The sequence below is a fragment of the Rattus norvegicus genome, chromosome 5 (assembly GCF_036323735.1).
Source record: "Rattus norvegicus strain BN/NHsdMcwi chromosome 5, GRCr8, whole genome shotgun sequence".
NCBI classification, from domain to species: domain Eukaryota; kingdom Metazoa; phylum Chordata; class Mammalia; order Rodentia; family Muridae; genus Rattus; species Rattus norvegicus.
In genome coordinates, this window is record NC_086023.1 from 61,166,541 (window position 1) to 61,178,790 (window position 12,250).

Genomic DNA, 12,250 nt, shown 5'->3' on the forward strand with positions numbered 1-12,250 from the left:
TCATGAAGAGCAAACAAAGTCATTTAGCTGTGTATTCATTTGTGTTCAGTCTCATTATATAAAACAAACTGTCGTTAAACTCATGCTGCCCCTGCATCAGGCTTTAGAATGCTAGGGTTACATGTGAGGACAGACTACCAATCCTGACTATCCAATAGAGCTTTAAGTGTTGTTATCCTGAGGCCTGCGTACATAAATAGTTCAATCAGTAAAGAGATGTCCTTGCAAGTACAAGGATCTAAATTTGATATCCAAAACCTGTATGAAAAAGATGCAGGGCACTGTGGCACTGGAGAGGAGAGATGTGGGTTCTTAGCGTGCTGTCCAGGCCAGACTAGCCTACTTAATAGGTCCCAGTCACTGAGAGAAAGAAAAAATGTGGGCCAGGGACCAGCCATGGTTCACTGGGTAAAGGTCAGTCCTGCCAAGCTAGATGTCCTGAGTTTGATCTATGAAATCTACATGATGGAGAAAACTGAATCCCACAAGATGCCCACTGATGTCTGACTTCTTCCACAAGAGCGGTTTGACACATAGGCACAATGCACATACACAAACATGTATGCATGAACAAGCACACAAAAAACCAAACAAAACAAATGAACAGACAAGTATAAAGTGGTATTTTTCAGGGTGAAAAACAACACAGGGCTGTCTATACTGTGATTGCCACACACCTCCTCAGACAGACAGACCCACAGACAGACAGACAGACAGACACGGACACAGACACAGACACAGACAGACAGACACAGACAGACACACACACACACACACACACACACACACACACACAGAGAGCATGCTAACCTTTAAGGGCCTCCTTCTTCTGGAATTTAAGCATAACTAACATTACCTATTCAAATGACACTTAGGTTAGAGACCATCTAAACAAAAGCATGAAACCAAAGAATTGAATATAGTAAGTTTACTTTCTTTTTAGGATGGAAGAACTCTAAGAGCCAGGCCAATCTGGGCTACACAGTGAGAGTCTGTTTGAAGGGCAGAGAAAAGTTTACTAATGTAAACAGTCAACTCTGAATTAAAACTAGGATTAGCATAATCTCTACCCAACTGCTAACGGATCACAAGAATAGCTGTGACTCAACTAAGAAGTCTTTGAAGCTCGCTCCGAGCACTGTGGGGAGAAGAGGGAAAGGAAAGCAGAGGAGCGAGGGAGAAATTGAAGATTTGAGTAAAAAATGTAAACAGTTGTCCTAAAAAATAACGTTTTAATTATGCTTTGAATGAGAAAAGATAAAGGAAAAAACAGCCAAACCTTTACCTCTGCCCAGGCGGGACATGGTTGTCTGCTGGAGCGGATGAAGCCGTGAATACTTTTGTCTCAGAAAGCTGTGGAAAGTTAGGAGAAAAAGCTTTACTCTCTCTTTGCACAATTCAAACGGGAGCCTGCCTGACTGCAGACCTCAGGCACCATCAAGGTCACCAGAGGGAGTACAAAGGACTGAGACGCACAAAACCATCATGGGATCTCCCCAGGCAATGGAGCCTCAGCTCTCAACACCCACAGGAGACACACATGACAGGGACCAGCCTCCAAGTCCTAGCCTCAGCTGACCATTTCAGGAGACACCAAAGAACAACAGAACTGCTGAAAAGCAGGGAATTTAGGGAAGGTGGGTGCTTTCCTGTCTTCCATTTCATCTAGTGATCAATACTATTTCATTTTAAAGTGAGAGGCTTATTATTTTTAGAATCGTTTTTTATTTCATGTGTTTACCTACACATGTGTGCCTAAGGCAGCAATTTCCAAGTATGTCCTTGATCTGCATGCACGTTCTGCTCTTTCTCCACCAGTAAATAATTTTCTAAAATGTTTAAATTCTCACTTAGGTTTAGCATCTTCAACATTTGTCAGAGCTCATGGATACTCTGATTTTATAACTATCAATATTGGAAAAACCTCACCTAAATATACAGTACAAAATGGCAGATGTTTAGTGGATAAAGTAATTGTTGGAAATTGTGTTGTAACTAACTCTAAGCCAAAGTTAACACTTTTTATGAACTACTGAGCAGCTGAAACAGGAATCACCCCAGAGTTATATCCTAACAACGTTTCCGTGCTGAGAAGGACATTGCAATTTTCATGGTAGACTCCTGTGGGAACAGAACTGAACTCCCGTGAGCCAGCACAGACTTATCAGTGATCTGTGGGAGAACCAAGGCAGCAGAGGAGCCTCGTGCAAACCTCAAGTCTATTTACTCCTCATGTAGTCTTTGGCCCCTTGTATTCAGAAGCCTTTAACTGCCACATTTGTTACAGCTTCCACATTTAGGTCTATAACCACATACTGGGTCCCACTAACACACAACTGAAGGAGCTCAGGCCTAGACTCTAATTTCTAATTTTAAAAGATCCATTCCCAGGACCCACTGACACTCATCACTAACCAACTGCAGTTCCAGAGGCCCTAATGTCTTCTCTGGCCTCTATTGGTACTGGACATGCATGTTCTATATAGACAAGCTTTCAGGTAAAACACCTGTCATCATGGTTTGAATATGCTTGGTCCAAGAAGTGGCACTATTTGGAGGTGTGGCCTTGTTAGAATAGGTGTGTCACAGTGGCCATGGACTTTAAGACCTTCATCCTACCCAGCTCCGAAAAAAAGAAAAAAGAAAAGAGAAAAAGAAAAGAAAAGAAGAAAAAAAAAAAAGACCTTCATCCTAGCTGTGTGGAAGTCCGTCTTCTTCCTAGCTGCCTTCAGATGAAGATGTAGCGCTCTCAGCTCCACCTGCACCAAGCCTGCCTTGATTATAATAAACCGAACCTCTGAACCTGTTCGCCAGCCCAGTTAAATCTTGTCCTTTATAAGACTTGCCTTGTGGGTACCAGGGACTGGGATATTGCTGTTGCAGGCTTGATCATGCTTTTGCTTGGAGGAATGTGAATTTGGGAACTTCGGAAAGCAGTGGAGTGCTTTCGGTTGGTTTAATGGGCTGTCCTAGTAGGAATATGGAAGACTTTGGTGCTGAGTAAGATTTGAACTGTGCAGACCTAGCCCAAGAAGTTTCAGTAGAGAAGAATTTTAACATGTGGCCTAGAGACCGTTTCTGGGGTATTTTGTGAAGAATGTGGCAGCTTTTTGCCCTTGTCTGAAGAGTCTACCTGAGGCTGAGGTAAAGAGATTTATATTAACTGCAGTGACAAAGGAAGTCTCAAGAAAGCCCAGTCAGAGACTTTGCTCTCCACTTAAATCTTATGAAGAGCGTTCTGAAGAAGTGTAACAAGCTTAGGAAAAAAAAATACGAAGGGGCACCAGGAAGTGAAATAGAACCGAATCCTATATTCTAGACTAAGGGACCTGGGGTCAAGATCCTACCCAGCTAAGTTTAGATCAAGGCATTGTGGTATACATACTCCTTTAATCCCAGGAGACAGGCATGCAGATCTCCTGAGTTCAAGGTCAACCTTTAAATATAAAAAAGCAGGGTGTGACAGAATGTGCCTTTAACCCAGCACCTTGGAGGCAGAGCATCTGTGAGTCCAACCAGTCTGGTCTAGAGTTCTAGGACAAGCCTACCCCATATATAGACAGTCTCAACAAATAAACAAAAACCTAAAAATACCAATTTATTTCTGAGATCCATGTGCTGGAAAAAAACCAAACAAATAACTATTTGAGAAGCAAGGGACAGAAGCCAAACAAACTAAAAGCTAAGATGATGACATAAGTGGCCCAGGCCTGTTGTGAAGCAGAGGTGCTGTGACACAGCCAGAGGAAGGGGAAGCAAGGTCTGAATCAGGCCAGACACTTACATCTTCAGTCCAGTCTTCTGCTGTCCACTCCTCCACAGAATTCTTCCAGGCACCTGACAGGGCAAAAGGAACAGCAAAGCACAGAGTCAACTGTAACTCTAACTACTAAATGACTCTGTGTACTGACTTAACAGTCCAAGGAACGCCATTTCTTTACATCTATTCCCGACAAAAATCAAATATTTCTATATAAAATCTCCAGAATTGTGTGCTTAAATCAAATGCCCCAAATAGCAATTTACAGACTACGTTAGCAATTCTGCTGTAAGAAATCATGCAAACATGGTAAAGATAAACAAAACCAACCATGACTTGCTCCTTATGATTTACAGTATTGAGAAATTAAATAATATGGTGAGACACCCCTTCAGTTCCAGCAGTTAGGAGGGAGCTCTGTGGGTTCAAGGCCAACCTGGTATATATAGTTCTGGGATAGTTGGGACTATGTTGTGAGAACCTGTTTGTCTCAAACAAACAATATAAAACAAACAAACAATTCAATAAAATGGAACACCAGGGCAGGATACAGCTTAACTATAAACTGCTTGCCTAATACGCACACAGTTCAATTTACACTCATAGGGCTGAAGAGTTAAGCACTGTCAGTGAAGTGCTTACTATACAAGTATGAGAATTTGCTGGGTGATGGTGGTGGTGGTGCATTCCTTTAACCCCAGCACTCCGGTGGCAGAGGCAGGGGAATTTCTGTGAATTTGAGGCCAGCCCGGTCTACTGACCAAAGTTATCAGGCAGGACAGCTGGGGTTATATAGAGGACCTGGTATACCAAAGGTATACAGAGGACATGTCAAAACCAAAAAAAGACAGGGAAAAAAAAAGTATGAGGATTTAAATTCCATACTAAGTATCCAGGATTAAAATTTAAAAAGTACTCAGGGACTAGACAGACAGCTCAGTGGGTAAGAGTCCCTGCTGTGCTGTGCAAGCCTGAAGAACAGAGTTTGCTTCTCCTCAGGTAAAGGCCAGGCAGTGTTGGGGAGTGGAGACAAGCAGGTATCAGGATCTCCTGCTCAGCCTGGTGTGCTTCTGGTTCCTAAGAAGCCCTATTCAAGGGAATAGGGCAAGAAGCCATGGCGGAAGATATCTAATGTCCTCCACCAGATTCCCTGAGTACTTACTTTGGGTGTGTTCCCCTCCACACATCACACACATACAATACAAATAAATAAGCTGGAAATTCTGACACACGGTTGATCCTCAAGAAGAGATGAAGGGGGTTGGGGATTTAGCTCAGTGGTAGAGCGCTTGCCTAGCAAGCTCAAGGCCCTGGGTTCGGTCCCCAGCTCTGAAGAAAAAAAAAACAGAAGCAGACAGATCTCTGAAATCTTGGGCTGGAGGGATGGCTCAGTGGTTAAGAGCACCGACTAATCTTCCAGAGGTCCTGAGTTCAATTCCCAGCAACCACATGGTGGCTCACAACCATCTGTAAAGAGACTCAATGCCCTCTCCTGGTGTGTCTGAAGACAGCTACAGTGTACTTATATGTAATAAATAAATAAATCTTTAAAAAAAAAAAAGAAGAGATGAGAGGCAGATCCCGGCGTCACACTGGCCAGCCAGCTGAGTCTGCTGGAGGCTCCAAACTAAGTGAGAGACCCAGTCTCAAAACACAAATGGTATGGCTCCTACGAAATGACTCCCAAATTTGACTTCAGCTTACACACACATGTATATTCATGCATGTATACCCACATGAAAATATAACTATATCATAAAAGTAAAATAAAGAATTTAAAGGAACACTATTATAATACAAATCTGCCCCAGGACTTATGAAGATTAAATCAGATCTAAATCTGACCATCAGATTTGAAGAGCAAGATTAAAATATTAGCAACACCACATGGTTTCCTGCAAAGCTCACATCTCATACTATAAATGCCATTCTTTTTCTAAGTCCAGAACTAACACAATGAGGCCATGCAAAACCAGGTGAGAAACTTCAGTTTGTTTCTAAAGAAAAAAGACACGATGCATAACAACAGCAGTAGGCAGGAGAGCTGAACACCATAACTGCTGTATCAGGAAATGTAGGGAAAGCCAGAAGCAGTGTTGTAGCAGACTGCCATACCCAGCAGCATAAAAATGCTGCTCACTGGCTGTGGAAAAAGGTGAGCGCAAAGTCTTAGCAATTCTAGCACATTCAAATTTTATAGTAAGAATTTCATGCAAACGACTGAATTTCAGAAATGTTGTCCTATACCCCAAAACATATGGGTAACTTTGAGGACATCCTTTGCAGCGCCCAACAGTATACAGTATGTTGGGATGAGCTGGCAGAGAATCTAGTTGGCTGTTTCCACAGAATATGCAATGCTTGCGTTCAGGCCCAGTCTAGGAGGAAGGAGTGAGAGGGAAGGCCATGGGGAAGATAAGAACAGTTGATATTTGGTCTTTTATGTATTGTAATGCTAAATTCTGTACCCAAAGATCTACTTGCCTATGAGTGAATTCTCGAATTTACCAGATTTTGTTGTGCAAACCTTGTTCTTTAATTTAAAATTATTGGTTAAATAAAAATGGCATAGCCAATTACTGGAGGGATTAGAGGTAGGCAGGTTTTGAGTTACCTGGTTGGGGGCTGCATAGAGTATGAGGAGGAGGACTTGGGAGGGAGGAGGAAGCTGCCATGAGGGGAAATGGGCCATAAACACCTGCCAGGAAAACAGCAAGTATCTGGGGCACACCACTGGGCAAGTTGCCAGACAAGCAGTTAGAAAAGTAGATTAGGTTATCCCCCCAGGAATTGTCAAACCAAATAAAATAACCATAGTGTGAGTCTCATTCATTCATAAGCTAGATTGTGAGTGTGTGGTATAAACTGGACCAACCATGCATATGCTTGTTTTGCAAGAATGACACAATGATAGCCTCCTTCCTCCCTTCCCCTTCCTCTTTTTTTTTTTTTTTCTTTTGAGACTCCCCATGTAGACCAGGCTGGCCTTGCACTTGAAGAGACCCACCTGCCTCTGCCTGCAGTGGTGGCATTAAAGGTGCTCATGCACCACTCTCAGCCCCAAACCATCCATTGTATATGAACCACATGACTTTACATTTTTGAAAAATTTATTAGTTTTATTTTGTGTTGGCAGTGGGGTAGGACACATGTCCATCGTATGGGTCCCCATAATCAGGCACCTGTGCTTTTTACCATTACCCAGAAGGCTCAAACGTTTGTTTCTTTTCTTTTGAGACTGGCCTCTAACTGTTCAACCTGTACCAATGGACCACACCTCCTTATATAGCACTGGGGTCACACCTAGGCCTCGGGAAGTCTACAATAACAGCCTACCAATGAAAGACATACTCAGTTCTGTATGATACTTAACCGTTCTTCATACCTTTAAGTCCATAAGAACTTTTACTTGGCAGCTCCTGAGATATACTGTGAGGCTTTGCCAGCCCTTCTGTCAATCAAAATAAAAGGTAAGCTTATAGCATATGAAAACAAGAGAAATCGATCAGTACATGAAATAAAGTTAACGTATTACCGCAGTCCCTCATACAAGGAGCAAGGCCCAAAACCATTAAATGGAAAATTCTAGAAACAAAACATCAACCACACTCATAATACGTAATGATAACTTTTATCTCATTTACTTGGTTCTGTCAAATGCCTCACTACGCTGGATGGATACACTAAAGCAGGAAGGCCAGGAAGATGGTTAAGTGAGTACATTCCTGGAAGCCACTGGTGGACAGTCTTCTGACCTCCACAGCTTGTGTGTACACACACTCCCTCCCTCACAAAAGGTGGGGAGGAGGGGGTGATGAAGTAAGACACATGGTGCCACGTTCTGGCTTCTGCAGATATGCACATGGGCACAAGAACACAGACCCCAATTCTTTAATTCTCATTAAGATTTGCTCCTTTTTTCTTTGTGAATGTGTATAGGCCTCACTTGGCATTGCTAGGCTGGATTCACTGTAATGAAGAACACTGAAATAGCAAATTTTTGCCCCAATCAGCTAGACAGGAGAGTCTTGATTCCCAGCAGAATACATTGTCAATCTGCCCGTTTGCACTTTTGCTGACTACACACTGCCTAATAACTGTAATTTGAGATTAAGTTCTTGGACTACTGTAAATACTTCTCTGTAAGGCTTTAGATGAATGCAAAAGCCTGCTAAGATCTGAAGTGAGATTTGTGCTTGAGCGATATCTATCAATACCCATCAACCTGAGGGGAAACAGTGTTGCAGAAATGGGAGCTCCAACTCAACATGTTCCTCATTTTTGGGTCACCTACAAAGAAAAATTGTGTTGTATATGCTCTATAACATCTTTCACATCATTGGTGATGGTTTCTTCAGTGCTAGGAATACACCCCAGGGCCTTGCCTATGGGAAGGATACACTCTACCACAGAGCCACATCCCCTGCTATAGAGGACGCTAGTTTCAAACTATGATCCATTTTTATTCATTCTGTGATTATTTTTGCTAGTAGAAAAATACCATCTTAATTTAATTATGGCTACAATTCTATATGCATTTATCAAAATTCAATTTGCTCTGCCACTAAAAATGATTAAATTTTGCTATAAATTAAATCTCAATAGGTCATCAAGATGACTCAGCAGAGAATGGAATGGTTCTTGCTTGCTGCCAACTTTTAGAAACCTCTGATCACACCAGGATCCATGTGTAGCTTAGTTAGGGTTTTACTGCTCTGAACAGACACCATGACCAAGGCAACTCTTATAAGGGACAACATATATTTGGGGCTGGCTTACAGATTCAGAGGTTCAGTCCATTATCACCAAGGTGGGAACGTGGCAGCATCCAGGCAGGCATGGAACCAAGAGTTCTACATCTTCATCTGAAGGCTACTAGTGGAAGAGCGACTTCCAGGCAGCTAGGATGAGTCTTCAGCCCATACCAACAGTAACACCTACTCCAACAAGGCCAAACCTCCTAATAGTGCCACTCCCTGGGTCGAGCATAAACCATCACAACTGACTCATAAGCTCTCTTTTGCTCTCCATTATACCCACATGCTCTCACACTTATGTGCAAATATGTATACTAAGATAACTAACACCCAAAAGTTAGCAATGCTATGTCCAGAGCTGAGGGAGCTAAAGCAGAAGACTTTCCATGAGCTTCAGACCAGCCTACACTACATGAGTTTCATTAGTAAATCTTTTCTTCGGAGTCAGGGTCTCATGACCAGGCTGGCCTTTAAATTGCTGTGCAACTTAGTATAACACTGACCTTGATCTCCCTGCCTCTAACTAAGTGCTAAGGTTATGGGCATGTACCCCCCATAATTCCAGTTCAGGGGATGCCATTCATGGTCTCTTCTGACCGCTGCATGCATGTGGTCCTTAGACAAGCATAAAAAACAACAATCAGCATAAATCCAGCCTAAACTCTCTATCGGGAAGGGGTGGCGCACTCCTGCGGCTCTAGCTCTATAGAGGACTGATAGCTTAAAGGCAGGCTAAGACACAAAGCAGCACTGGATTTAATCAGGGCTGGAGACACAGTTATGTGCTTAAGCACACACTTCTCTTGCAGACACAAAGCAGTACTGGATTAATCAGGGCTGGAGACATGGTTGTGTGCTGAAGCACACACTTCTCTTGCAGAGGGCATGAGTTTGGTTTCCAACACCCATATCAGGTAGCTGACAAAAAGCATTTCAGCTACACACACACACACACACACACACACACACACACACACACACGCACGCAGAGTTAAAAATAATAAAAGCACACCAGGCGTGGTAACTCCTGCTTTTAGTCCAGCACCTGGGAGGTAGAAGCAGTTACATCTCTGAGTCTGAGCCTGAGCATCCTAGTCTACAAAGCCGGGGCTGTTACACAGAGAAACCCTGTCTTGAAAAAAAAACAAAAAAGGAAATTAAATAGTAGGGGGAGAGTAAATAAGAAAAAAGAAAGAAAAGGCACTAACTGTGGGTGAAGACACCCTGCTGCCAGGCCTGATGACCCCATGTTGATCCTTGCGAACTCAAAGAAGGAAAGAGCTCATCACAGGATGTGCCATGACATGTGTGTCCTTGCACAAACACATACACGTAAATACACACAAGTAAGTTATTTGACTCACAGCACCTCCCAGACAGAGCATCTTGTGCACACCCACAGTCCTAGCCATCAGGAGATGGTGGCAGAAAGATCACAGGTTAAGGTTAATGTCAGTTACCCAGGGAGCTCAAGGACAGCCTGAATAAGATCCTGCCTAAACAAAAGCAAAAACAGCCAGACAACAAAAGCCACAGAAGAGTGGTGCAGGATATTTGATCACAATGTAAACCCCAAGATTGTGATATGACTTGGCTCAACCCTTAGCACACACCTTTAATCTTGATAGCTAGAATACAGACACACCTTAACCCCAAACAATGAAGGTAAAATTATAGCAGGGAGCATCCATGTTAGAAGTGATGTCTAATTTGAGTGGTAGACAAAGTGACAATCAGAGAAAGATCTGACAAAACAGGATATGCCCAACTCTCAACGAGGAGAGAGAAAAAAGAGACAACCTAAGAGAGAGCAGAGGAGAGGAAGAGAGGGGGGAATTTTACAGAGAGGTTCAAGAGAGAACAAGCTAGACACAGGTGAAGACAGAATAAGCCAGCGAATAAGGAGTGATTAGAACAGACTAGAGTTACTCTGAGGCCAAGCAGAGCAATGCAGTCAGAAGCTGACAGAGAAGCCAGATTTGAATCAGTGTGGAGAGGAGTTTGAGCCAAAACAGCTGAGTTATGCCAGCCAACAAGAATTCAGAAATAGCTATAAAGGGTGATCTTATTCAGCAGCAAGTCTGAGGCTGAAAACATTCCAGACCTAGGTTAGCAGATGGAGGCAGAAAGCTTCAGAGACAAGTACAACTTGTAGAATAAGTTACTCTTACAGAAGGGAGGTGAGTTGTTATAAAACTGAAGTGGTTTCCTCACAAATTCTGCACATGTATAAACAGCACATATAAAACACTGAATCATCAGTGTGAACTTATATATGCTGCCTCTAATTCATAGAAAGGGGTGAGGTAGATCAAACTTCATCAATGAGATTATTTTTCCACACAGGATCTCGCTCTTGTCCACCTTGGCCTGGTACTGTACTTGTCATGTAACTCTGTGGTCTCTTAACTCACAGTGACCCCCTCCTCTCTCTTAACTCAGTGATCCCTTCTCACTGAGCCTCCCAGGTGCTGGGATTATAGACATGAGGCACTACACCTGCCTCAGTGAGGCTTCCGTTGAGAGGCTTTGAAGGTAACAAGTAACTAAAAGGAGTTTAAGAGTATTCTCCATCTGGCACGATTATGTAAACTAAACACTTAAGCATAACATAAAACACTTTAGACAAGGTCTCCCTCCACAGTCCAGACAGGCTACGAACCCACTGCAATCCTCTACTACAGACTCCCCAGTGCTGGGAGTTTCAGGCATGACCCACCACACTCAGAGCTTGCTGTTCTTCCACAGGCCCTGCACTCAGGTCCCAGCATCCACATCAGGTAGGTCTTAATATCTGCAACTATTGCTCTTGCAATCTGGCACCCTATTCTCATCTCTACAAGCACCCAAACTCCCACGCACTCTTCTACCTAGAGACACAGACAGACATTCGAAAACATGCACACACACATTGCTCCCAAATCAATCCTAAAAGGGTATGATAGATTAATAAGTCTTGAAATACCAGACTTCTAAAATAAGAGAGAAAATGATCACTGAAAGTTCAATGCCAGCTTAAGCGACAATGAGACGGTTTCTCAAAAACAGATATAGAACAAAACAAAGACTTCTACCAAAACCAAAAACACTTACCAGGTCCCTCATCTGTGCCGTTCTGAGCAGCTTCCCAAACTACCAACTTTGTCCCACAGCCATCTGTTGACATGGACTCTGAATAGTCTGCAGGATTGAATGTCCTGGGGGGTTGAAGTAAAGAAACAAGCAACTAAAGCACGCACTGAAATTACAGAATAAACTGTCTAAAATATACCAAACTTTGCCAGCCTTGGGGAGGCAGAGGCAGAGGCAGGCAGATCTCTGTGAATGAGTCAAGGCCAGTCTGGTCCTTGGCAAGCATGACAGCCAGGGCTACACATGTCTAAAAACAAAACATGCAAAAAAAAAAAAAAAAAAAATACTCAAAACCAAATAAGCCCAAGCTCTTTCAAAGGGCTGCTATAAAAGGCTTCCCCCTCTTAATATTGGATAATGACCAGCTCGTTTAGCCATTGTGATGTAGGTATGTTTTAAACACTTATTTTTATATGGGTGCACCACACACTTGAAGTGCCTTCAGGGGTCAGAAGATGGCATTGGATTTCCCTTAAACTGGACTTACAGATGTTTGTGGAATCAAACCCAAATCCCTCTGGAAAGCACCCAGTGGTTGTAACCACTGAACCATCTCTCCAGCACCTACAATGATTTTGTTTGGGTTATTCTGTTTTGTTTT

The 12,250-nt window shown here is 42.8% G+C and overlaps 1 protein-coding gene across 19 annotated transcripts in view; it reads right to left on the reverse strand.

The window, feature by feature from the left end:
- Ubap2 (ubiquitin-associated protein 2) overlaps positions 1 to 12,250 on the reverse strand; it is an 89,174-nt gene that overhangs the window by 22,359 nt on the left and 54,565 nt on the right. For all 19 annotated transcript variants that reach the window (NM_001107928.2, XM_039109842.2, XM_063287609.1 and 16 more), the window contains 4 exons: positions 11,611 to 11,714; positions 7,146 to 7,211; positions 3,785 to 3,837; positions 1,286 to 1,353 (listed from right to left, as the gene is read on the reverse strand). In NM_001107928.2, the coding sequence (NP_001101398.2) occupies positions 1,286 to 1,353; positions 3,785 to 3,837; positions 7,146 to 7,211; positions 11,611 to 11,714 (291 nt within the window). The remainder of the gene's footprint in view (positions 1 to 1,285; positions 1,354 to 3,784; positions 3,838 to 7,145; positions 7,212 to 11,610; positions 11,715 to 12,250) is intronic.